A 26,145-nucleotide genomic window follows, 5' to 3' on the forward strand; every position below is an offset into this window, starting at 1 on the left:
TGAATCTCAGGCAGTTTTAAGCATTTTTACATGTATAATTTCATTTAAACACAAAATATTATAATGTTAGCGCTACCATTGTGTAGATAAAGGAAATGAGACAGAGAGATGAACTAACTTGCCCAAGGCATGAAGCTTCTAGCAGTTAGAATCCCTGCCAGCTGAATCAGCTGCTAACAGATCAACTGCTCATGACTCAGTTCATCATATGGAAGAAATTTTGAAAAGCTGTAAACGACATACAAGGAGAAGGTTTTTTAAAATCATTTTCATTTTCCTGGATTACTGAGAATTAAAACACAATAAGCCTTCACCTTGTACTGGATGATGTTTGATATTTCTTTAAAGATTCCAGGAGTCTTTCAAAATCTAATATGGTTTCAGAATTGTTATGGCTAGGTAATTCTAGGTAATCATTCTTTCTTTCAGCTTGCCTTTAACATCTTTTTTTTTCTTTCATTAAAGTTTACCAATTTAGTAAAGGTCTAGTTGTTTTTATTTTTCCTTCTTTGAACTCAACATAGGAGCCATTATCTGAGAATTCCATCTTTCAACAAAAATAGCCCTAAGTGATCCTGTGAGTATGGTCTCTCTCTGTTACCTCTCCTTTCATTACCTGGAGATGCTGTCCACTTTGTGGTGAGCCGTTTCTCTAATGTCCAGGTGTTTTAACCTCCACACTGTTTTTGTATCTCTACCTTTGCCATGATAAAAGCTAGTTCACCATATTTATATTCCAACTCACAGATTTTCTCCTCAGATGTATATCATGTGCTGTTGAACCATTTGTGGAGTGTCTAATTTCACTGGGTCTCATCTTTTTTTTTTTTCTTTTTCATTTCTAGACATTATATACTTTTCTCTTTTAAAAATCTGCATTTTCTGTTTGGATATTGTCTTATTCTTACTTACTTAGATATAATTTGTTTTGGGAATTTCACCAATTTTAACATAACTGATTTTATCTTATCTACCCAACTGTTTTATTTTATGAAGGTTTGAGAGACTTCAAATACTGTGTTTGCCCCATCTTGCCTGGGGCAGATTTTTTAATGTATTTGCAACTCTTATCAGCTGGTGGTTTTTTTGTTTTTTGTTTTTTGTTTTTTTTGAAAGGGTCTCATGACCCTGGGTCAAGGGTGTCTCCTGTGGTTTTTGTTTTGCTGGATATTCCAGAGTATCTTTGCTGTGGCTGTTAATATTAATACTTCACTTCAGAAGTTGAATGGTTTGAGATAACACCCAAACTGAGGATCTTATCAGTGTTAAAAATTCTGAGACTTCCCTCACAACATGCCATCTAGAATATGAGTCAAGACAAAAAAAAAAAGTCTCCATGACATCACCTTATGTCCATGATAGATCTTCCTAGTTTCTTTTCTTTTTTAATCAAACAACTGGGTTTTATATGGAAGTCTCCTTTCCAATCCCTCCTTATTTGGTATGGACCTTGTCTCTCCTCCATATTGCTCACTCATCATTATGAACATCAATTATTTGTAGTTATAAAAAATTGTCCTCTGATTGAACCTCAGATAACTGAATTTTTATGTTAATTCAAATAAAACCTGTTTGTTTCTTCTTTTAACAAGGTGATTGAGGAAATGATTAGTATTAGGGCTTAATTTTCCTTTTAAAATTATAGATTAGTATAATCCCTTATTTAGTTTTAAATTTCAAAATAGAATTTATGCCCATTTGTGTTTATATCAACTGCAATTCCAGCTCCACCAAATTAACTTGTTGTCTAAGCTTGGTCAAGTAATATAAAATCATTGTGTCTTAGTTTTCTCATTTGTGAAATTGTCCATAATGATACTATGAACTACAGCAGATTTTTTCTTCTTTTCTTTTTTTTTTTTTTAGAATTAAATAACTTGATAGGTGTAAAAAATTAAGAAAAGTTCCTGGGTTTATAGCACTAGTAATTTGACTTATTGTCATTATTCTTTTTTTTTGTCTATACAAGTAGTGTAATAATCATATATTCATTTTTGAGAATGTGTACATTGTTTCTACTTTATGATTATATTGTTAATCCAAATAAATTAACTTCTGAGTTTTTTACTACAAATTTCCCTCTAAAATATTTAAGAATGTTTTCCTCATTATGATAATATGTTAGACAGTTCTTCACATGAAATTACTTTTCTACTTTCTAATTACTTTGGTTTTTGCACTTTTCATTGGGTAACTTTTCTTTATTCTTTCATTTAGTTTACATTCATATACTAACTTTGAGGCTCTGTTTGTATTCTTCCAAAGTGGTTTTTTTTTCCATTCTCTTAAATATTTTTCCATTATTTTAGGATTTTTGATGTTTCTAATTGGGTCTTTCACAATGGTGATCAAGCTGTCTTGATCCTAAGAACAATCTCAAAAATCATATACTTGCCAACTTTCAGGTTTGGACATCTTCTTCAAAGCTTGTCTCAGCTTTGCTTTTGAAATGCCATTATTTTAACCTTTTAATTTTGAAAAGATTAGAGACTGACTCACAGGAAGTTGCACAAATAGTACATAGGGTCTCCTGAACACCTTCTCTCAGCTTTCGCTATTGTATAACAGTAGTACCACACTGTTAACTAGCTGGCATGGCCTTATTTGGGTTTCACCATTTTTTGAATGCATTTTGTGTGTATTAGTGTATCATGAATGTGGGTTGTGTGTGTATAGCTGTGTGCAGATTTATCCCTTGTATAGATGTGTAGCCACCACTATAATCAAAATACAGAATTGTGCCATCACTTCCAGAAGTCACTCATAGAGTATCTTAATCATCACACCCTCCCTGTCCCTGTTCTCAGGCAACTACTGGTCTATTTCCCATCACTAAAGTTTTGTCATTTTTCAGGATGTTATATATGTGGAATCTTACTCTGCATAACTTTAATTAAAGTTGTTTTTGTTCATTAAGCAGAGTACCCTTAAATACAAATCCATGTGATGATAGTATCTTCTTTTCTATTATATTGTGTGCATGCATCAGACTTCACTTATCCTTTCAACTATTCAAGAACATCTTAGCCATTTCCATTTTTCAGCTACTATGAATAGACTTGCTATGAACATTCCTATGCAGGTTTTTGTAGGAATGTACATTTTCATTTCTCTGGGATGAATGCCCAAGAGTGCAAGTGCTAAGTTGTATGATTAGTACATGTAAAATCTTATATGAGAAATTGACAAATTATTTTCTAGAGTAACTGTATCATCTTATATTCTAATGAGCATATATGGAGAAGTATTATTTATTGTACATATTATCTCCTTTAAAAGACCTAATCTATGAAAATTTAGATCTTAAAAGTAAAAGATTGGGGCTGGGGTTGTGGCTCAGTGGTAGAGCACTTGCTAGCATGTGTGAGGCACTGAGTTCAATCCTCAGCACCATATAAAAATACATAAGGTATTGTGTTCATCTATAGCTTAAAAGTAAAAGCAAAGGATTTTTTTCAGGAAACAAAAATGTTTCATCCTTTGATCATTGTGATAATCGTACAAGTTTATAAATACACTTAAAAACTTAGTGAATTGGACATTTTAAATGGGTGCATTTCATGCTATGTGAGTTCTATCACAATAGATAATATGTTTTTAAAAACAAGATCTTACAAGAGAAGATCTAATTGTATTACAATAAACACCTCATTCCTTCACTATTATTTGTAACTTATTAAGAATTTATCATGTGGTACACATTATATACATTGCTTTATATACATTACTGTTTGCAGTATAGTCATTACCTCCAAGCTATCATAAACAGTACTATGTTAGAAAATAGTATAGAATGGCTACAGTGTGAGGTCTGGCAGAGGACTGCTTGAATCCCAGTCTTGACCCATCCACCAACTAGCTAGTCATTTAACTATTGTATGCTTCCAAATCCTTTTCTGTAAATAGGAATAGTGTAAGTACCTCCCTTTGTGAGGATTAAGTGATATAATGCATATAAAGCACTTAGAATGCTGCCCACATAGTATCATTATCATTATTATTAAATCCATGAAAAGACATTTTCCTTTTAGCAGTTGATAATTGCATGGTAATAGTGTTATGAGAGAGTGTGCCATGTGTATTAATAAAAGATGACAGATTTCACATTGTGTATCTGGGAAGGCAAGGGAAGCAGCTGACATTTAGTGATCCCCTACTATGCACAGCCACTGTACTGGTCACCAAGATGTATATTAAGTCCAAACACAACTATATGATGAGTGTTATTTAGCCTCATTTTATAGAAGAGGAAACAAACTCAAAAAGGTTAAGAACATTTCCCAGATTTATAAAGCAAGAATTTGATGTAGCCCAGATAGAAAACCAGGTCTTTCTGTGTCCAAAGTTCATGGGCTTCCTCTTTCACAGATGAAAGGAATTGATTTAAATGAGACTTTTCCAAACACTACAATTAATTTAGGTTATCAAGATATATGAAGATTTTCTTTCTTGTCTATTCAGGAGCTAAATTTCAGCACTTCTAAGGTTGTGTTTAAAATGTATACTAAAAAGAAATTTAAAGGTCTCAACTGTTGAGATCTCAAATTTAAAAATTCCAATTGTTTAGAAATTGAATCACAATTTAACCACAAAAAGGAAATCTGGGGGTGGGAAAGTCCATTACCAGGAGTGCTGGGAAAGAAACAAAGACATTCTAGAGATCAGAAGATGAAGTACCCCATGCCAAGCTCAGTTTAAAAACAAAAAAAGAAAAATGAATTCCAAACTAAGAAAAGCAAATTGTTTCCAACAATACCTCATACAAACCATTTCTCAAGTTTATTCACCCATGGATTAGTCCTTGTGTTCTTGCACTTTTTTCTTCAAACTCCATTCTCTCTAGAAACTGCCACGTGTTGAAATATAAGCCAAAAAGGGACTCTAATGCCTGCCCATTTATTAATAAAAACAACAAAGAAAGTTTTTTTCTTTTGTAGTGAGCCTCAAAGTTTATGCATCCCATTCCTCAGGTTCATGGAAGAACTTGGCTGCAAGTCTCGACTGGAAAGAAACACAAGTATTTGGAATCCCATTTGGAAACCTTAGATCTTCCTGAACTTTGGATCAACGCAAAGATAGTATCACAGTGAGCACTCACACTGATGTGAGCAGAGAACTTTGGACAGGAACGTACTAATTTATTGTTAGGACTTTAAAAGTACCCTGCTTCATGGGCATACGTTCTATTCTATAACTTATTTTACTTTTATTTTATTTATTTTACTGTGAGCAAAAGAAACAAGTTCTGGTTCCCATATGGTTAAGAAAAAGAGAATAAAAGGAAAAAAAAAAGACTCTTGAGTCATGATAGAAGATTCCGTGAACCATAAGAAGTGACCTTAAAATTGTCTTCAAAACCCACTTGAGAATGAAAAAGGCATGCAGCAAGTTCCAGAAGGATGCTGCAGAGATGAGCTTCAGATGCATTTCATTTTGCATTGTTATTAATGGCTTGGAAAGAGGCCATAAACCTATTATGGCAATTATATCTGCAGATGAGGGTAAATAGGATGGTGTTACAGACACCAGTAAGGAAGAGACATAGTACAGAGCAGCCGAGAGAGATTAGAAATATGGACAGGAAATGAACAAATGAGATCAGCCTGGAAAACTGGAAACATGCATCTGGAGAAATATATAATTTGAAAAACAGAGAGGTACTTAAAGGCAGGTTCATACTTGGAAAGCATCAATTGTAAATAGACCTTTGAGTGTGTATCAGTCCTGGATATGTTTCTAACATGATTAAAAAATAATACTAAGGGCCTGGTGGTGTTCATGTAGCCTTTAAGAATGAAGGGGTTTTTTTCAGAGACATTTCCATTATCTCATTTGATCATCAGCCCAAAGAAGTTGGAAGCAAAGAATGTATTCTTCATTGAAGAGAGGGAAGGTTAACAGAATTGCTTGAGATCAAACAATTTGTTAATAAAACATACATGGTTCAAACCTGGGTCTCTTGATTCCTTTATTCTTTTTCTTTTTTCACTACAACATCTTGGTGTTATGTCTTGGATTTCAGAAGAGTGAACTGTTTCTGCTTCATATCACCCATCTTTTCTCATATTGTGCAAAAATTTATTTCATTTGAAACTTACCTTAGTACTACTGAACCTTTGAACAGGGGAGGGGCTGCAATCCAGCTCTGTTTCTGCCTCTCTTTCTAGGAAGAAGTGAAGCAGAGTGTGATACAGGATGGATCTCTGGATTTGGAGCCAGAACCCTGAACTAACAGGGAGTTAGGGGTGAGCAAACCACGTGCCTTCCCTAGTCTCACATGTTGAACTGAATGGGTTGATTCCTTTGGCTTTATGGAATTGATCTGTTTGAAGATCTAAGAGATGAATGATGCTGGGGTAAATAGACAGAGACCATGATGCCTGAGGGAGAGGGAGAGAGAGATGTATACATGTGAACATATGGACTAAAAACATTTCTTGGTTTATGGCAAGCAGACAGATCTAGATTTTCAAGAATAACCCTTGTAAATTTTATCTCAATTTATTTTTATGCTGTTATATAGTTTCTGCTATATAGTTCCTTGATAATGACCTATGAGTTTCTGTGTACCCATATTTGCTCCCTTTGTTGGGTAGCAGGTAAGAAACTGGCCACCAGGTGTCTCTTTTGGATTCCTCCATCATCATAATGGCAGAAATGTCCTTGTGTCTACATGGGTGAATACCATACAGTTGTTTGTCATGTGATTCTACTATTGCTTCCCAATAGGTGATTAGATTATAGATTCACTGACCCAAGTAGAGACAATCAGAATCTTTCCAACTGGAAATCGGAACCAAGAGATATTCATTTTATTTTCTCAGAATGTGACTAGAATAAAGAAACATGGAGTGGCCAAATGTGTAGACAAAAAAGTAGCTAATGTAATTAGAGGTGTGGATAAAGTGACCATATAGCCTCAGGGGGTAAAAGAAGGACTGTGGCTGATAGATCCTGATTCCAGCCTTTCTGGATACTTACACTTGAATCTTTTTAATATTTTTCCTTCTTTATTTTCCATTGTTTTACTGGGATTGTGAACTTTAGCTTTTTAACAAGGTATTTTCATTAAGACAATAGTCAACCCAGGTAATACCTCCAAAACTTTCTTTCCCCCGACCCATCTGTGCTTCAGAATTCTGCCTTCAAGTGGGCTTTGGTTTGAATGTGTTTATGTATGTTTGCCTCTGTGTATGTATGTGGTGTAGTTGTATGTTTGTATTCATTCAAAGCAATCAACCAACTTGCATCTCATGAGTGTCATCTTCTACAGTCTAGGTGCCATGTGGGGCACAGGAGATGCAATAAAGAGTAAAAAGAGCTGGACGTGGTGGTGCATGCCCGTAATCCCAGCCACTTGGGAGGCTGAGGTAGGAGGATTGCAAGTTCAAAGCCAGCCTCAGCAAAAGCGAGGGGTTAAGCAACTCAGAGAGACCTTGTCCCTAAATAAAATAAAAATAGGGCTGGAGATGTGGCTCAATGGTCAAGTGCTCCTGAGTTCAATCCCTGGTACCAAAAAAGAAAAAAATAAAGAGTAAAGAGAACCCCCTGCTCAAAGAACCAAGGGAGATGGTAACAAAACAGATAATTGCAACATATTTTATTAGGGCAGTCCTGGAGGTCAGCAGAAGCTGTCAGAAGCATCAGGGACATTGAGAAGAGGTCAGAGAAAGCTTTCTGAAGGAGATAATGCCTGAGCTGTCTTAAAGGATAATTCGGAGTTTCCCAAGTCAAGGAGGGTTAAACCGTTTTAGGCAGAAGGCATGACTTCACAAGAGCTTGGAGACAAGAAACAGCATGATGAGAAAGAGGAATTCTTAGGTCCTGGGGTTTCTGGTACATGAAGGCGAGTCAAGGATAAGAGAGATAAAGCCACAGGGATGATCAGGGGTCAAGGCTGGGCAGCCTTGTACATTCATATTAAGAATCCTGGGCTTTAACCTGAGGGTATTGGGGAATAATGGAGATTCATATACAGGTAAGTGAGGAGGTGAAGTTTCAGATAAGATCTGAATGATAAGAAAGAGCAAAACTAGTTAAGCATGATCCAGGCAGAGGGAACAGAGAGAGGAACAGCACTGGAGCCTGGGGATCAGGTTTCCCCTTAGGGTGACCAGGCAAAAGGAGCTGTCACCAGCTGAGCTGCACGGCCCTGCAGGAAGTGTAGGAGGGGATTCTGGAAATCTCTTAGATGTGTTGGGTGGTCCAGCAGCCCTGGAAGCAAAAAGTTTACCAGGGACTGCTTTTAAGGTCAACACCAATAGAAGGGAAGGAAAGGAAAAAGGGTGGAGAAGGAACACAGCCTCAGCAGAGACTTTATCTGGCCCCGCAAGTTCTAAAGAGAGGATGAACCTTCAGCTCTGTCTTGAGTTGGGATAGGAAGGCCCAGCCTTTATGGCTTTGGTGTACATCATTGGTATCACTGGATGTGTGTCAACCCCCAAGGCTGTGTCATCTCAGGCAAGGTAGATGTCATTAGATGAAGAGGTGTCCACAGATGGCTGGTGGCTGAGATCCTTTTGCTAGCAGCATGTGTGGAAGCTGGAGTCATAAGTTCTTTATTTCCCAAAGGGGATCTGGACTGTGCACATGGGGTCCACGACACTGGAGTTGAGGCACTTGTGGTTCACTCTGGTAGAGATGCCCTGTACACAATTGGATTATGAGCCTGAAGCTGAGGCAACAGGTCTGGTGAGAGATAAGGATTAGGAAGCAATTTACACCAGTGGTGAGAGAATGCATGACGTTTTTGGGGTCTTTGAGAATCTGAAGAAAACTAGAAATGCTCCCCCTCAGAAAGATGTGTAGAAATAAATACCATGTAATCTCTGGAGGTTTGTCTTCTGGCTCTCCTTTGACAGATTTCACTCAACAACCCTCTGACCCTGAGCAACATTACGTAATATCTTAATTAATTTGATTGATTGATCGGTTTCTAGGAGCATCTACAAAATATCAGGACCTCTCTGTTATTACACTGTGTGCCATATAACTTAACCACTATCCCATTCTACGGAGGAGAAAACTGAGTTTCAAAGAACTTGTCCAGAGGCAACACAGGACAAGTTCATTTTTGTCACTACAGGACAAAGCTAGAGTTTAAGCACATGTCATCATGACCAGCAGAGCTGGACTCCATTTCTCAGTTCTGTGGTTGAACCCATTGGCCCTATCAAGGCAAAAAATGGCTGCTTGCCAGGTGGGGAGGAACAAAGGGGGCCCAGCACCAGCCAATGAGGTTTATTGATATCAATGTTCAGCAGTTGTCAGTGATGTAGAGTAACGTGGGGAAGGAGAGGATTGTTGGCATTAGGCAGACAGTTTCAGAGCTGGAGGTGGCCAAGGCTATCAGGGTGTGGTGGTAGCTCAACGGCATCCCAATATTTATTGGGGTCCCCCACTCTGTCCCTGGTGAGGGATGATAGGCTATCTCAGACATTTTTCTCTTGGTGTCATCATGGAAAATAGAAAGCCTGCATTGTGTTCTCAAGTTAATTGGCTTGTTGTGTTCTGTTACATGTTGAATGTCATGTGGCTATTATTAATTCTGCCTATCTACTCTTACCATCTTCTAATACTAGTTAAAGAGAACTCAGTTAACAAGGTCATCATAAAATCGTCATCAGAAAGTTAACGAGTCAATGAACTTTCTATGGCAAACAGTTTCTACATTTATCTGAGAATGGTTTACAGCAAACATTCCGACCATCTAATTTCTTGTGGTAAATTTTTGCAGATGCTTGAGTCTATTAAAATGAACTTTCACTAATGCAGGAACTTCTCTGCAATTTTTTTTTTTTAATTAGAGGACATAGAAACTCAACTTTATGGTGATAAAATAGAGAATATAGATTCAGCTTAAATTCTATGGACATGCATAAATGTTCATTAATCTTTTCCCCATCTTCCTAAACAAAGGCAAGTTGCTAATCCAGGGCATTGTATTTGTGAAATCACGTGTGACAGTGGTTTCTTAAAACTAGCCTTACAAGTGATTTCCAGGGTTCCTGCTTAGAAAAAGACAGTGGCCCTCTGATCTTTAATTTTAATTAGGACTGAATCAAAGCTATAGGGGTGTTAATGAGAATTGCTTTCCACAGTGGCTTTAGTTTAAAACTCTCATTATAACAGAACCACTGTTTTAACTAGCATCTTTTTATGCTTCACTTTCCCTTGGGCTATGGAGTATCCCTGCTATGATCTGAATATTGGTGTCCCAACCCAAATTCATATGTCAAAACCTAATAACCCATGATATAGCATTAAGAGGTGAGGCCTTTTGGGAAATGATTAATCATGAGGGCTTTAACCTAAGGTATGGAATTAGTGCCCTGATAAGAGGCCAACAGGAGCTAGCTTGCCCACTCTGCCCTGTGCAGTCACAGAGGGCACCATCTCTGGGGAAAGGGTCCTCAACCAAACCAAACTTGCTGGTGCCTTATTGTGAACCTCCCAGCTCTCAGAACTATAAGAAGTAAATTTGTGTTATTTGTAAATTACCCCATCTCAGATATTTTGTTATAGTGGTAGGAATGGACTAAGATAATCCTCATAAAAAGTAAAAACTAGTCAGGTGTCAATAACACAAAATGATTCATCCCTTTCAACATTACCTTGGAGTTTTAGGAAGTCATTGTAAATTAATTTGTGACTCTAAGGTAGTGAAAACAGGACCTGGTTGCTTGTTTAAATATGCATTAATTGGTTATGAATATTATGGCTTTTTGGAAAATGCTCAATATACTGCACTCCAAGTTCAGAAAGTCCTTATCTAATTTGGCATATGATTATAAAAATGAGTCACTGCTGGCTAAGAAGAGCAGGGGTCCTTCGTTTTTTATCCATTTGATCTATAGAGACTCCAAGATCTTTTCTCTTAATCACTCTGTGATATAATTATATATATCAGCAACTCCTTATGAATGAATCAGTCCATAAGACCTTTCCCCTCATGATTGTGTCAGCATATCCACTTATCTATTATACTGACCCATTTTATAGATAAGACAAGTAAGCCCCAGTATTTCTTGAAATTCCAGTTGCAAATACTTTAAATGAATTTGAGAAATTAAGCTGTTTTTGTTTCCGTCTGGTTTTTTTTTTTTTTTTTTTTTTTTGATGCTTATGTTCATGTTATCGATAAGAAATGAATGTTTAAAACTTTAAAACTATCCAAGTATTCTGGGGGTCTGGTGAGCATTTGATATTGGGCCTCCTGGTCAGAAGCACAGGGTCTCATTTGAGAATCATAGTGTAGAGGTGACCAGTTCAATCAAGGAGCCCTCATTTCTTGGTGTGTCAGTTATGTGCAAGAGATGACTGTTTCTCATTCCATGGCACCCTTGGGAATTTTCTCAGTGCAATTTGTGACTTAGAACTCAGACATATATCTCTGCCATTACTTCTTCTCTAAAAGGTAGGGAATCAGAGGCTGATGAGGCCCTGTGGCCTTGGAGTGATTGCTGTAGCTATGTACAGGAAACCAGAGAGAAACACACACACACACCCACAGCATACAACCAAAGTTCCTTCCTGGAGACAGATGGGAAACCTGGAAAATATAAACTGGGGTTGTAGCCTAGCACTTGGGGATTGGCTTGCTCTTCTGAGCCTTGATCCAGAAATGAGTCTGACATCCTTCATCTGGGAGTAAGCTCTTGTGCTGTACAGGGGGAGATCGGAAGCAAATCACATGTGTTTCCATTCACCCAAGGGGGAAATTGATTGCTCTTATCTGAAGATTCAGCAGCCCTAGCACAAGCTCTCAAATAGGCTTTTAACAAAAGGTCTGGGCATTCAGAGATTCAATCTTGTGGTTTAGGGCTCAGTGTGGGTGGGGTGGACTGGGGAGGAGGTAGTTCCCTGAGGATAAGTCACTGCTACTTCCATTCTATACAGGTACCAAAGACTTCTTTGAATTTGAACAACCTTCACATTTTGAGACACACAGTCCCTATTCCATAATTTCTAAGTAACTCAGAGTCTTCAGTTGGTCTGATGTCAGAAATCTAAATGGCCAGAGACCATGAAGGTGACATACGTAAAAGGAAGCCAGTCCTATGTAAAAGAAGAGGAGGCAACAGGATTTCTGGCTAGTTGGAGAATACATGTGCAGTCAGAAGGCAGCTGGTATTTGCCTCTCAGTGATGGGTACTAATTTGTGTCGGTGAGCCTAGAATTGCCAGGACCTTTAATTTTTAAAGAAATCTAAACGTGAGTGTAAAAATCTATAAAATTTTAAATCCTGGCTAAATAAAAAATCTTTGTCAAGGTTTAATGTCAGTCTCACTGTTGCAGGGTTGGGTTTCCTGGGAAGCCGATTGTGAGATGGAGAAGAGGGTACAGGAAGTTCACTAGGGAGTGTTCCTGGGATCCACATCTGTGCAAGGGAAAGAAGGATCTGGCAGAAGGATAAGTTGAGCTGTGATGGGGTCTCATCAAAAACTTGAGCTGACTGCACAGGACTCCTCACTGAAACTAGAGTGACCCATAAGAGTTGTTGCCCTTTCGTGTGAGGAAGCAGGCCTTTATCTGCTCATGTTAACAAAGGGTTGGATCAGGCTGCTCTTTGGGTGAGCAATTCCTAAATAAGGGCACTTGCCAGAGGGGCTGTAGGCTAAGAGTTGAGAGCACCTGAGGGAGTGGGCTCTCCAGTCCCGACAAGGATCTGGGTAGATCTAGTCCCACAGTGTCTAATGTAGACCACTCCTTGTACTGTTCAGATTCACTTCTTTGGGTAACTTCTTGGAGCAACTATTCTGGGATTTGGAATGTCTTCTCCTTTTAGGTCTCTAGGTTTCTTTTCTCATGGCTGCTCTTAACACTAACCCCCTTTATTTATGACCATTCTGGATTCTTCTCATTCTTAGCTAGGAACTCTGCTGGTCCAGGTAATTTACCTGGGGTTGGGACATGGACCCTTATCTTGAGGATCAGAGCCTGTTGGTGCAAGCCCAAAATGCCTATAGCTAAGCTCCCTCGCCAGAGGTTCCAGTGAGCCATGTTATAGTTTTAGTATGTAGCTAAGGTCATGAATCAGCTCTATTATGGTTGGTGTGTAGTCAAGGTCATAAAAACTCTGATTCAGCGTATGTACTCAAGGTCGTAAACATGTGCCCACTTATGGCAGTGTGCCTTCTTTGTTTGCTTACATATAAAAACAGGCCTATGTAAAGGACTTGGGGGGCAAAGTGGAACTGGATGGGGGCTGTAGCTGGAGTTGGGGGCTAGATAGGGGATATTGCCACCCCTGAATACTATCCCAACTGCATCTTTTTTTTTTTATTGTTGGTTGTTCAAAACATTGCATAGTTCTTGATATATCATCTTTCACACTTTGCTTCAAGTGGGTTATGAACTCCCATTTTTAGCCCAGATACAGATTGCAGAATCACATCAATTACACATCCATTGATTTCCAACTGCATCTTGCATCTTCTTCCTCCTGCTGGGATCCCGAATCTATTTCCTGGGTCTGAAATCTCATCTGACAGAGCTCCTGCTAGGGAGCGTTAGTATCTACAAGAACCCATGTGGTTCACAGGGTGTTGTGCATACTCCTCCCTGCCCTGATTGTGTAATAACAGTCCTACCTCCTGACAGTCAGGGTCCTACAAGAATGTTGACTCTCTTTGCCTGATTATTTCCTGGGTACAAGAGCCCAAAGTACCCAGGTGGCTGCTGCGACTTGTGGTTCAAGGGTACTCCTGTGGGTCATGCTCCTTGATGAAAACATTTTCCCACTGAGGAAAAGACACCAAATAACCCAGAATTACAGAGATGGAAAGCAAGCATTTCCCAAGTTGGGTCCTTGGGAGTGAAGGGAAAAGGGTCAGTCATTCCTGCTTCTTCCCCTTGGTTCTTTTATTTATCCTTCCTTTTAAGACCCAGCATCATATACAAGGCATTGATTTAAGATATACAGTGAATCCTGGAGGATGGTATTCTTCCCCTTACACAGAATCACCTCTACCTCAGTGCTTCAGTTCGGCCTTAAATAGGCCATTCCTTCACATTCAGGATCATAACTTCTGATTGATATGGTATTTGATAAAACTCAATGAGAAGGGCTAATGTATCACTTCCATCTATAATGAATTGCTGATAGGCCACCTGATCATATAATGTGGGGAACCTGGCTCATGATGGGCATTTCTGGCTAAATGTTCACTTAATGACTCTGGTCAGGCTTCCATTTCTACCAGGGTCTAATAGCTCTCAAGGATCTATTTTAAAAATAATGCACAATTCTCTTGTGAGAGGAGTCTAAATTAGGATTCTTCTATTAGAACTTGCATAAACTCTATGTGGCATCTTTATCCACCACAGGTATCCCTTATACCATAGGTATTATTGGGTTTTATGGCCCATGTGGCAGGGAAACGTAACTGGATTAGATACAGGGCCCATTCGGCTAGACACTCAAAAGTTGACAGCTTTTTATGTATTCGGGCTGGAACATGTTTTCAGGTGTGGAATACATTGTCTTTAAAACTTGAAGAAGCCTTCCAGGTTTTATGCTTCCTTCTTTGCAGAAAATGTTGCCTAATGCAATAATTTATCTTTTATTTTGGTGAAAATATCCCAGAGTACCCTAATCCACTGGACTCCTAAAATTTTACTTCGGATTGGGCCCTGAATCTTTGTAAACCCGATCTCCCACTCTCTAGAGTTTATGTGTCTTACCAAAGTCTTCAATGAGCTTGTTATTTCTTGCTCATCTAGTCAAATTTATGATACCATCAATAGAATGTACCATTGAAATGTTCAAGCTATATAGACAGGTCTTTTAGACTATGTTGTGATAAGGAATAATAGTGAACATATGCTGGGCTTGGGACTATTCATGTGTACTCTTGTCTGTTCTAAGTACGTGCAAAGTGCTTTGGATCCCCTTTTCTGATGGAAAAGCACTTTTTTTTGCGAGACCAATGGCTGTATGCAGTGTATGCAAGGCCATGTCAGTCTGCTTTTGAAAAGTAGCTGCTTTAGACCATTACTTGATCAAGTCACACTTTGGGATTTGTCTGGCATTTATAGTGTGTAAATCAATGAATTAAATGGAGACACAATGGGGAACACCAGTCCTGCATCTTCATGTCTTTACGTGTGCTATTTTAATCTCTGCCACTCCTCAGAATAAAAATGTTTTGATTTACTATCTTAGGTTAGAATGGAGGTCAGTTTTAAAGTTTTCTCAAGACTTCCTTGTATGATAGCTCTTACCCTAGAGACTAAGAAACCGAAGTGGAAGTGGTGTTTTGCTACTTACCCTTGTCTGTCTATTCCAGTTAATCAATGGCAGTCTGTGAAAATGACCGTTAGGTGCATACATGACCACAGAGGCCAATAGTAAGCCACATCTAGGCCAGGAACCCATTTATTACTTGCCTTCTCCACATGTTTCCATTCTGCAAGTGATCTATGCTAATATTTCAAGTCTCTGAGTATCAGTGTCACTTGGGAACCTGTATTGTCAGTCCTCAAGATGTTTGATTGTCCCCTTTCCCAGTTAAATCACATCAGTGCGTGGCCATGAGGATCTGTTGTGCAGGGACTAAAGGAGTCATTACCATTTGTGCTGGGCATGGCATTGCAGGCTACTTCCTCCTGATGAAACAGCTTTGCCTTCACTTAATGGACTGCAAGCCTGAAAACTAGCTCAGATTCAGAAATTGGGCCAGAATTCATGACTTTTTAGTGGGGTGACTACCCTCAGTCTCTTGATCATTCAGTGCTTGATTTACTTTTACTATTCCTTATAATAGTTCCTCATTACTCCTATAACAAATGACTACACATAGAGGCTGAAAACAGCAGTTATTCTCGTACAGTTCACGGGATCAGAAGTCTAATATGTGTCTATGGGGCTAAAATCAAGGTGGCAGCATAGCGTCTATCCTGCTGGAAACTCTAGCAGAGAATCTGTTCCTTGTCTTTCCCAGCTTCTAGAGGCTGCAAAATTTCCATGGCTCATGGTCATGTCTTGATGTCCTTGGCTCTGGCCCTCTCCTCCTTCGTCACAACTCCCTCCCTTCCTCTGTCCAACTCAGTTTCCATCCCTCATAAGGTCTCTGGTGGTTACATTGGGCCCCCTCAGATATTCTAGGATTACTTTCCCATGACAAGATCCTTAACTTAATCACAAAGTCCATTTTACCATGTAAGGTGACATCTTCATAGGTTGTAGGGATGAGAAGGACATGGATATTTATGGTGGTGGGGAGGGTTATTCTGCCTACCATCATACTTATCTGGGCAACTTCCATTCATCTTGCTTCTCTGACCAGTAAGTATCTATTAAGCGTCTTCAAAATTCTTCAGATCATTTGTTCCTGGATACCACTGTGACCTTGGGGCTTCAGATAATTGTATCCACCTGGCTTTTCATGGTTAAGTGCTGCCACCTGCCTCTGTTGTGGCAGAAATGATTTCTAACATTAATCCTGACCTAAAAAGGGATTAAACAATATTTGCTAAATTTTATCATAGGTGAATAAATGATAAAAGTCTGAATTTATATTGAATTCCAAATTCAAGTCCTACCACTTCTCAAAAACATTCAGATATCAACTGAACAGCATAGTTCAAAAGTGGTTTTAATAAGAAAGGAAGCTATTGCTGTGGGGGCAGTGAATGTTCCTACACTTATACCCACAGCTGATCTTAGATATTAAGAATGATATGCCAGGCTGTCTTCTTTCCCAATCTCATGAATATAATTAGTCCAAAAACTGGGATTCTTTGATGAAAAGTGTCTCACAGCAGCAATTTTGGCAAAACAACATCTTAAAAATTCCTAAAGTTTAAATCAATCAATCAGATCATAGTGTCTCCCCCTATGATCTTCAAAGCAAAGCTTCAAGATTTTTTTTTTTCCCATTAGAATGAGTAGCTCACCTGTGTGTCTAGCATGTGCTGTATCAGATATAGAAATCAACATACAATAATTTATTCCTCCCACCGGAACTTACCCATAACCTTGACTTGTGGCTTTGAGATGAACTGCTAGCAAAGCTCAGGGAACAGGCCAGAAGCCTCCAGAATCACTGTCTAATTGAAGAAAGGAATGAAAAACTCTATGTAGAGGCTTATACACTTTTGCCCAAGCTGGAGTGACCTTGATCTTGATTCATACCTTTTTGTGACTTACAATTTTTTTGGCTTCTGGGTATCAAAGACAAGGTTGTTAGTTTATTTCTGTATTTAATATGCAACATCTAATAATAGCAGTGAATCACCACTTTGGTTTTCATTCTCTAACAGTGGAATTATATGACTAAGATTTCCTTTGTTTGAGTTGTAGGTAAATTTAATGACCCCAAATGACTTAACGGACAGTTCTAAAATTAAATATTTATTTATATGACATTATAGTAGCTTGTATATTTCACAGAGTCCTGGTATGTAGATTTTCCCCCTTCAGTACTCCTCTATATTTATTTTGGAACTCTTTTTTTTCTCTACTTTCAAATTAAGACCATGGGGAAATATGTTTCCCATATTAATATAGCAAAATATAAATGTGTATATTTAAGAGTAGAAAATATTATTAGTGGTCAAAATTATAAATTATTGAACACAAATTTTTTACATTAAAACAAAGAATTTTCTGGACTTTTCTATCTATGCAATTAACTTTCCCCTCATTGGTTTTATTCTATTCCAAACACTATAAAAGAACTGGGGACTGTAAAAATAAATAAGACATAGTCCCTGACCACAACAAGTTCAGCAAGTAATAATCAAAACATTAAAAATAATCATAGGAACAACTGCCACATGATTAACTTACTTTATTCTAAGAGCTTCATGTGAATGTTTATTTAGTCATCAGTACATCCACTGTCCTTGACTCCCTTGTGCATGCGTGTCCTCCCTTCTGTTTTAACCAGCTCTGATCCCGTTCTTCATCCTCAGTTTCCTTGAAGTTCTTTCTCCCTTCTCAACACTCAGCTAAGGGAACCCATATTAAATTCCACACCCTCCCTACTCCTGACCTGCACATATGCTGCTACAGTGGCTGAAGGAACAGTCACAACCAAGTTTATCTATCTATATTTAAATTCATGGCCACTAACTGAAGGGACTCCTGGGTGCTGCCAGATAATCTTGCCATTGCTTTCCTAATCCTTTTACTCTCCTGGAAAATAATTTCATGCCAACTCTTCTTTAACTTCCAGTACCTTCTCCCTCAGACTGCTTTACCTGACTACAGAGAAAAGAAATGCAGTCAGAAGACAAATTCCATAAACTCCCTCCATGAAATTAACCTAGCTACTGGCCTCTGCCAGGATACTTTGAGTTATTACTGTGCAGGAACCATTCCTGTTCCCAGCTGAGAGGAAGCCCTGCACTTGAACACTAGATGTCACCTGTGTTGCCCATTCAAGAACTTCCATATAGCAGTTGTCTAATTTCTCTGCTGCCTCATGCAATTTCCTCTCATCACTGAATCACCCCCATTGACACACAACTATGTTATTATTTCTGTGTCATGGAGTGACAAGCTACTGATCCATTGCTCTGTTTATAATAAAATCCTTTGAAAGAATTGTCTATGATATGTTTGAAGTTTTCACCTTGATTTTCTCCTAAAAACACTCCAGTGAGGTTTTCATCCCACAACCCCATGAAAACTGCCTGGCATACATAGTAGATATTCAGTAAATGTCCCTTGAATCACTTTCTACACACACACACACACACATACACAAAATGCCCCACAAAACACTATGAGGCAGATATTGAGATACCCATTTATATATATTCTGGTCAAGGTCTTTGTGACCTTGAGAGCACTTTCATCCAGTATCCATTCTCATCTTATTTTGCCCTTCTTTACAAAGTAAACATTGTCAGTATGTCATACTCTTATGGTCATGTCACTCCCTCACACTCATTTCTTTGGTAATTTCATCCACAATTATTGCTTTAAATGATACTTATAGTTTGACAACTTCCAGATATTTATCTCTGGTCTAGATTTCCCCCTTACCTTTTTAATCTCAAATATCTACCTGCATGTTCAACACTTCATTTGCATGTTTAGTAGGAATGTTCACAAACTCATTCTGACTTTTTTCCTAATCCCATTCCTTCTTTGAATTTCCCATGAGTAGGGGCAAAGGGAAATCTTCCCCTTACCCTCTAAAGTTTGCTGGAAGAAGCTGACAAAGACAGATTAATTGGAGAAAAAGACACACAGATGTATTATGTGCATGGAAGTCATCACATGGTATGATGATTACCCACCAGCCCAACATGACTCAGAAACTTGTATACCTTATTCAATAGAAGAGAGGGAGAATGGAGAATGTAGATAATTTTTAGGGCCATAATAAGTGAATTGGTGGGGAACCATTATGCTTGGAGAATACACAGTGGCCTGAGTTCAAGTCTGTTTGGCCCACAGAAAATGGATTGTTAATGGCTTTTATGGGACTGAATTAGATGACAGTGGTGTGACAAAAGAGTATCCAAGTGTAGACTTCACTGAATCACCCCTATTGGCATACAACTTTTCTTCCTCTGAGGACTTTTAGTCTTTGGTTAGTGAAATTTTAGTTTGAAGACTGAAGGCACTGCATTTCTTCTGGCAGAGCTCATCAGGTAGATAAGGGAACTTTGCAGAAAGCTGCTCTCTGTGCTAAGATGGGGAGAGACAAACAAAGGTCAGAGGGACCTTGATTCAGAGGTGGGGTCTAAAACTTCTTTGCATGTCAAAGCACAGGATCTGAGATCCCATTTTCTGAGTCTCAACTGCACCTTCACCTCCACTGAGATGCTTAAGTGAAAAAAAAATTAACTTTGGCCCTTGATTGCTATTTCTCTCACACTCTATTTGAATCTATCTGTAAACACTGATGGCTTTACCTTGAAATATATCCAATATGTGACTTTTTTTTTTAAACCACCTTCACTGTTACCATTTGGTTCAATCTACTGTTATCTCACCTAGTCTTCAGTGACCCCTGTGTGTAAAAGTCACCCTATTCTCAGTACACATTGAAGACTATCCCCTCCCCTTCTCTACTTTATTTATCCCTAGGCACTTACCACCATTTGAACTCTTTTTATCTTGACTCATCTCTTTGACTAGGATATAATGTAAGCTTCAGAGAATCAGGGATTTTACCTGGTTTGTTCAAATATTTGTATCCTTAGTGCTTTGGTACACATAGTAGATATTCAATAATATTAGGTGAATGAATTAATAAACCATCACAAAAACATTGTGAGGTAGGTAATAAAGTCTCTATTTTAGAAATGAGGAACCCAGCCAGGGCTCTGAAAGTTAAAGTAGTCTGCTGAAGATCATGGACATAGGAAGTGGTTCCTTTCACTCCCAAATCCAGGTCCTTAAACAGCACACCCTTATGGATTATAGTCCATACTTTTTCCTTGGGATTCAATATTATTTCTTTAAAGAAAGTCTTTAACATATAATTTTTGATCTTCCCCATAGGCTTTGTCGGCAGCCTCTTTCAAAGCCACAGCCTTCTAATCAGTGCTCAGGTACTAAATATATTCTGCTGGGTCATTCTTTGGCCTATATGTTGCCTTGCAATTTTGGAATTATCATACTAGCAAAGTGACTTGTCACCATCTTGGATTCACCTGCTCTGAAATCTAGAATCAGGAAACCCAGGAAGCCACAGAGGAGCAGAAATAGATATTTTAAAATCTAAGTTCTAATTACCTGCTGTTTAGTTACAAGATAGCTTTTATTCCACTTAATTACCTTTTCTTCAGATATAGATTTTTAAATTTCTACATTCACTCACCGAATAATTCTAATTTCTATGCAATTTCTATGGGCAAGAGGACTACTTCAGGTACTCAGTGAATAAAACCGACATATCTCCTGACCTCAAGGAGCTTGCATTCTTGTGAGGGGAAGAAAGATAATATAATACCCAATAATATATTAATATGTCAGGTGATAAAAATTACTGTGAAGATAAATAAAGCAGGAAAGTGGGCTAGCAAATGACAAATGGTACTCTTTTGACTAAGGATATAAAGGAAACTATGAGATATGGGACATTTTCATTATCATCATTATTATTCACCCTTGCAACACAAGCACTTAGAAAAAATAATGGCACAAGGTAAATGTTATGTGAATGTCATATGTCATGAGAATGCGTGAATGAATGAGTGATGGTGAAGAAAACGGCCCAGTTAGGAGGTTATACAGCAATCCAGTAATAACAGATGGTGGCTACGCAGGAAGAACTTTGCAGATGCAGAGATCATAGTATGGATATATATTGAAGGGACAGAAGCAATATCAGTAGCTGAAGATTGGATATAGAGTGTAGGAATGTTATGGAAGGAGAGAAGTCGAGAATGGGGCCAAACCATTGAGTAACTAGCATAGGGTAGCCATCAAGTCTGAGAGAATGGCAGGTTTAATGATCAAAATCAAGTTTCTTTGGGAGCTAAGTCAAGTCTCTGTTTCTCTGTGTCTCTCTCATATTTTCCTGAAGACCTAAAGCCAAGCACTGCTGTGTATCCAAGGAAAACCATTCAGAGTCATTCTACTGTGGAAAACATCCATACTGGTTCCACTTCTCTTTCCCTTGGCCAGACACAGAGGCATCCTGTGTTGATTGATGGCTGCCTTTCTTATTCCCGGAATAGGAAAAGCATAGCCAGGGAAGGATTTTTCCTTTAAATTCATCTTAGAGACTTTATTTTTATTTAAGAAAGTAAAAGATGATTGAAGAGAACAAAACAGGGAAAAATTGTATGTTGTATGCTTCTGATGATGGCAACAGCTTGAACCGATTAGCTAGCTATTATGTATTCCAGTGCATGACTTGTCACAACAGTCAGATCTGAGGAGCACATTGGAATTCCTGTTCAGAATAGCCTCTTGTGGGCAAATCTAACCTCAAAAGGTTTATCAAGTCTTGTAATTTGAAAACACACAACACACACACAAAATTATCAAGTGATTAAAAAAATATAGTATTAAGATATTTGGTAAAGAGTTTCTGAATTATAATGACCTTTTAAAAGAAGAGATAACTCGGATGCAAGTAAGGCAGAGACACCCATGAAATTAAAGGGCAATTTAAAAAAAAAAAAAGATGCAATGGTATTTCTTTAAGATTGTCAAAAGTCCAGTACATAACTTCACTTTTCTAAAGCAAAGTTTGCAAGATCCCTTCCAGCAAGTGTGGAGCAATAAAATATGTGGGAAAGAGACAGAGCTCTGCAAGGTTTCATAGTATGTAACTAATTCTCCTTTTACTCTGCTCTAAATATAATCCTGCTCATTTGCATGCCAATCCCAGAATGCTTTGTAATTTCACAATTCCTGGCTAGTGGTCTCAGCGTTTATGCTTTAAGAACAAAGCAAAATGTTTAGGGCGTGCCTTTGGCCCAGTCTTTTCTTTTTTTCCCCCCCCTGCATATTGCAAAAGAGTACAGGGAGGTGACCTTGCTTGGCATTCATCCTCCTTGCCAGACTATCACAGAAATCAAGTGGAGACTGCTGTGGACTTTTCCTGTGAAGACACATTAGTCCAGTTAACCATGACTTACTGGAAGCTTGGATTAACTCAGCACAGAGAGGGAGTGCTTAAGGGGGGTTAGAGTGCCCTTTGATTATGTCACCAGGCTGGCTCATTTCAAGTTTGTGGAAAGCCACACTATTGCATTCTGTACCCTCCTTCTGTGGATACCTTATATAGCTTCTCTACTGCAAATGAGCCTTCAACCTATTGACAAGATGTCCACAACTGTGACCAGAGGCCTGATTTAACAGAAGTGTGCATTCAAGATCCCTAACAGATTTGGTCATGCTAAATGGCATTTACAAAATTTCTCTTTAGTAGGATATTAGGATTGACAGTTGGAGAGTGGGGGTGATAGAGGATTTTATAAATTTTGCATACACAGCCAAATTTTTGTTGTTATTTAAATTGTATGTTTGGGATTATTTTTCAGCAGATCAAAGAAAGCCCCCACACCCCAATCACCACTAAGACCCCACCTATAGTGGCCTCTCCAAATAGGTTTCCTTTGAATGTTTCATTTTAGCACATAGCTAAAGAACAATATATCTCAGTGCTGAAAGGCCATGTTTTGGGTCCTATAATTTCTATCAGCAATAAACGCAGAATTTTGAATAGTGCACATGGTTGATCACTGAGTGGCAGCAGTAGTAGTTCTACTCACAAAATCAATGGCTGCACATCAGAACATTGCCCAGGCTTCTGTCTTGGCACTACAGGTGTTTTCTACTTTTTATCCACAGAACACTAATGTTTTCTCTTGAATCCAACAATGTAGGCTTTTTTTTTTTTAATATGGCTGAGAATATTTTTTAAATACAGAGAATAGTTAATGAGATACTGTGCCCCTCATCGCCCCCTGAGAGCAAATAATTGCTTTACGGTTTCTCAATATGTATTTTCATGGTCTCAGGATAACAGCAAATCGACCAGGCTGCATAAAGTCTGACCAGGTCTTTGCTTTCTAAAGGACTGCGCCTGCTGTTTACACACACTGCGACTAGCAGAGGCAGCGCCCAGCCCTTGGCTCTAACAAAGGCAGCTGCCGCCACAGTCAGCCCGCGCGGGGATGGAGAGCGGGTTCCGGGAGGGAAGTCCAATGCCATCTCTTTGCTGAAACAAGTGTTGGGACGAAGGAAAATCGGTCTAAGGGTTGTTTGAGGCGTTGGAGCGTCGAGGGGCTTGGCCCAGAAGGCTAGGGAGGGCGACGCTAGTACTTCTTACACCCAGAGCTGCAGCATCCCCGCCCAGAAAAGCCCCTCGCGCCCCCTGGTGGCTGTGGAGCAGGCTGGCTCCGTTGCACTAGCCGGTGGAGGGAGGGGGGAAAAAAAGGAAGAAAAAGAAAAAGTGGGTGAGGCAGATGCAAAGAGGAAAATCAATAGGGATAAGAGAGAAGAGGGAGGAGTCGCAGATCAGCCATTCTTGTCTTACGGGGTCCCAGCTGGCACCACAAAAGAAAAAAAAAGACACAACAAAACCCGGGCGTGAACGCGAGTGGAGGAGGGTGTGTGTGGCGGGGGGGTCGGGGGTGAAAGGGGGACCAGGGAGATTTACTATTGTCTCTGGCAGCCACCGCGGGAGCCCGGGAGGGGGGCGGAGGCGAGAGGAGGCGGCGGCCGTGGCCAGCGCACCATTCGCTCCACCTGATCTCGGGGCGCTGTGCGCTGAGCAAGGCTCAGGCGAGCAGGAGCAGAAGGAGGGAGGGAGGCAGCTGCTGCAGCCACCGCCGCCACCATGTCCTACCAAGGCAAGAAGAACATCCCGCGGATCACGGTGAGTCCAGGCGCGGGAGCCGCTGCCACCTCCTCCCCGGTTCACTTGCTGCCCACTGCGCCGCGGGCGGGGCGGTTGGTCCTGCCGGCTTCCCTAGCCGGTCCCGGGGGAGAGACGGGGACCCGCTGTCCGGTGGTGGGGAGCGGCGGTCAGTCCAGCCGGCGCGCCTGGCGCCACACAGACTGAGCGACCCGGGGGCTTGGGGGAAACAAAACAAAGAGGAAACCCAAACAGTGGCAAAGAGAACTTTGGATTATTTTTCCTCCTTTCCTACTGCCCGTAGTTCCCGAGGGCGCACGGGCTCTCCGTGGACTCCCTTTCCGCCCGGGGCTCGGTGCGCCTGCCCAGGTTGAGGAGTGTTGCTTGTTGAAGGATCCTTTTGACCGGACTGGGGTGTGGGGAGATGATACCTTTCCTCGGGGGTACTCGGCAGCCTGACCGCGCCCCTCTCCTGGCTCCAGTCCCAGGGCTCTGGCCCCCATCGCCGCGAGGGTGGTGGGGTGTCTGGACCACCAGTCCTCGCGCGTCGCCTTCTTGCCTGCGTTCAGCGCGATTCATGTTTCCGTGTGTCATATTGGGGACCGGACAGATAACGTGGCTGCTGCGGGAATGATCAACTTTCTTTTCCCTTCGATTTATTTTATAATTTTTTCGTGTCATTTCTTTCTCACATCCCAAGAAAGGATGAGTTTTTGGTGATTTTAGTTTGTGGTCGCAGGCACAGGCTGTGTACATGTCGTGTCCTACTGCCATTGTGTGCAAGACCCAGCCACCCGGGGCTGGAGGGTGTCAGATGTGCTGGGCGTGCACCTAGGGCGGGGTGGAGAGGGAATGTGGCATTATCAGGTACAGAACCCACATCTTCAGCAGCGTCCAGAAAGGTGCTCTTCTGAGTAAAATACCGCGCCCCAACCTGGGATTCCTCAGTGGTGTGCTGCAATGATGTCCCTGAATAACACGGCCATATGGCAGTCTGGGATGGGCACTAAAACAATCAAAAAGCAAAAGCCACTGACATTTGTTAGTTTAGTATGAAACAGTATGGTTGTGCTTTGTCTATAGTAAATAGGATTGTGTGTGTGTGTGTGTGTAGTGGAGGAATGGGTGGCTACTCCATCTTTGCAGGGCGAACAAAGGAAGTGATCTGCTGGCCCCTGGGAGGTTCTGCAGCTGCCCCAGAGCAGAGCTTTACCTGCCACCCCAGTTAAATTGCCAGGATCCACCAGGTTTTGCTGTGGGCTGGAGTCTGTTTGCTCTTGTTCCTTATTCTTGGAACACCCTGTGTGTTTGCTATTGCTATTGCTATGCAGTACCTTACTCTCCACAGGCAGGAAGATGCCTCTCTTGCCTCTAGTGAGTGCACTTTATTGTCAACTGGTTTATTTCCATTGCAGCATCATACCTTTTTCATGCACCTGAGCTTCACTTCACACAAATACACCCCAACCCTACAGGCTGGTCCCAAGAAAGAAACACTCCAAGGAAAAGAGATGAACTGGGTAGGGATCATTTTCCCGGGGAAGAGGCTTTGGATTTGCCACTACCTAATATCATTCATTTTTCATTATTGAGGGACCATTGCTTTTACTGTGCAAAATATCTTTTCAGTGCCAATTGTCTATGCAAAGATCTGTAGAAGGTAACATCCAAATTCTTTAAAAGCTGATTGGGACCAGAGCTCCATTTTTATACTTATTTCTCTAACTCAGGAGATAGAACCACAGCTCTCATGCTATTACATGCTGGAGGTATGCTGCATGTATATTCCACTTATTTACACTTAGTAAGCATTTGCCAATTTTCCTTTTTGGGATATACAAAGTATCAATTGGTTGTTTTTCCT

The 26,145-nt window shown here is 40.0% G+C and overlaps 1 protein-coding gene across 2 annotated transcripts in view; it reads left to right on the forward strand.

The window, feature by feature from the left end:
* Window positions 1–26,145, forward strand: part of Dpysl3 (dihydropyrimidinase like 3) — a 104,783-nt gene that overhangs the window by 25,360 nt on the left and 53,278 nt on the right. Inside the window, exon 1 of one of the 2 annotated variants that reach the window (XM_046460312.2) lies at window positions 24,112–24,302. The exons of the other annotated variant lie outside the window; for it this stretch is intronic. Coding sequence (XP_046316268.1) covers window positions 24,264–24,302 — 39 coding nt within the window. The 5' untranslated portion in view covers window positions 24,112–24,263. Of the gene's footprint in view, window positions 1–24,111; window positions 24,303–26,145 lie in introns of those variants that run through there. 2 annotated transcript variants of the gene reach the window in all.

This window comes from Marmota monax, unplaced genomic scaffold (genome assembly GCF_021218885.2).
Source record: "Marmota monax isolate L192 unplaced genomic scaffold, Marmota_monax_Labrador192_F-V1.1 WCK01_AAM20220418_F8-fsc00006, whole genome shotgun sequence".
Lineage (NCBI taxonomy): Eukaryota > Metazoa > Chordata > Mammalia > Rodentia > Sciuridae > Marmota > Marmota monax.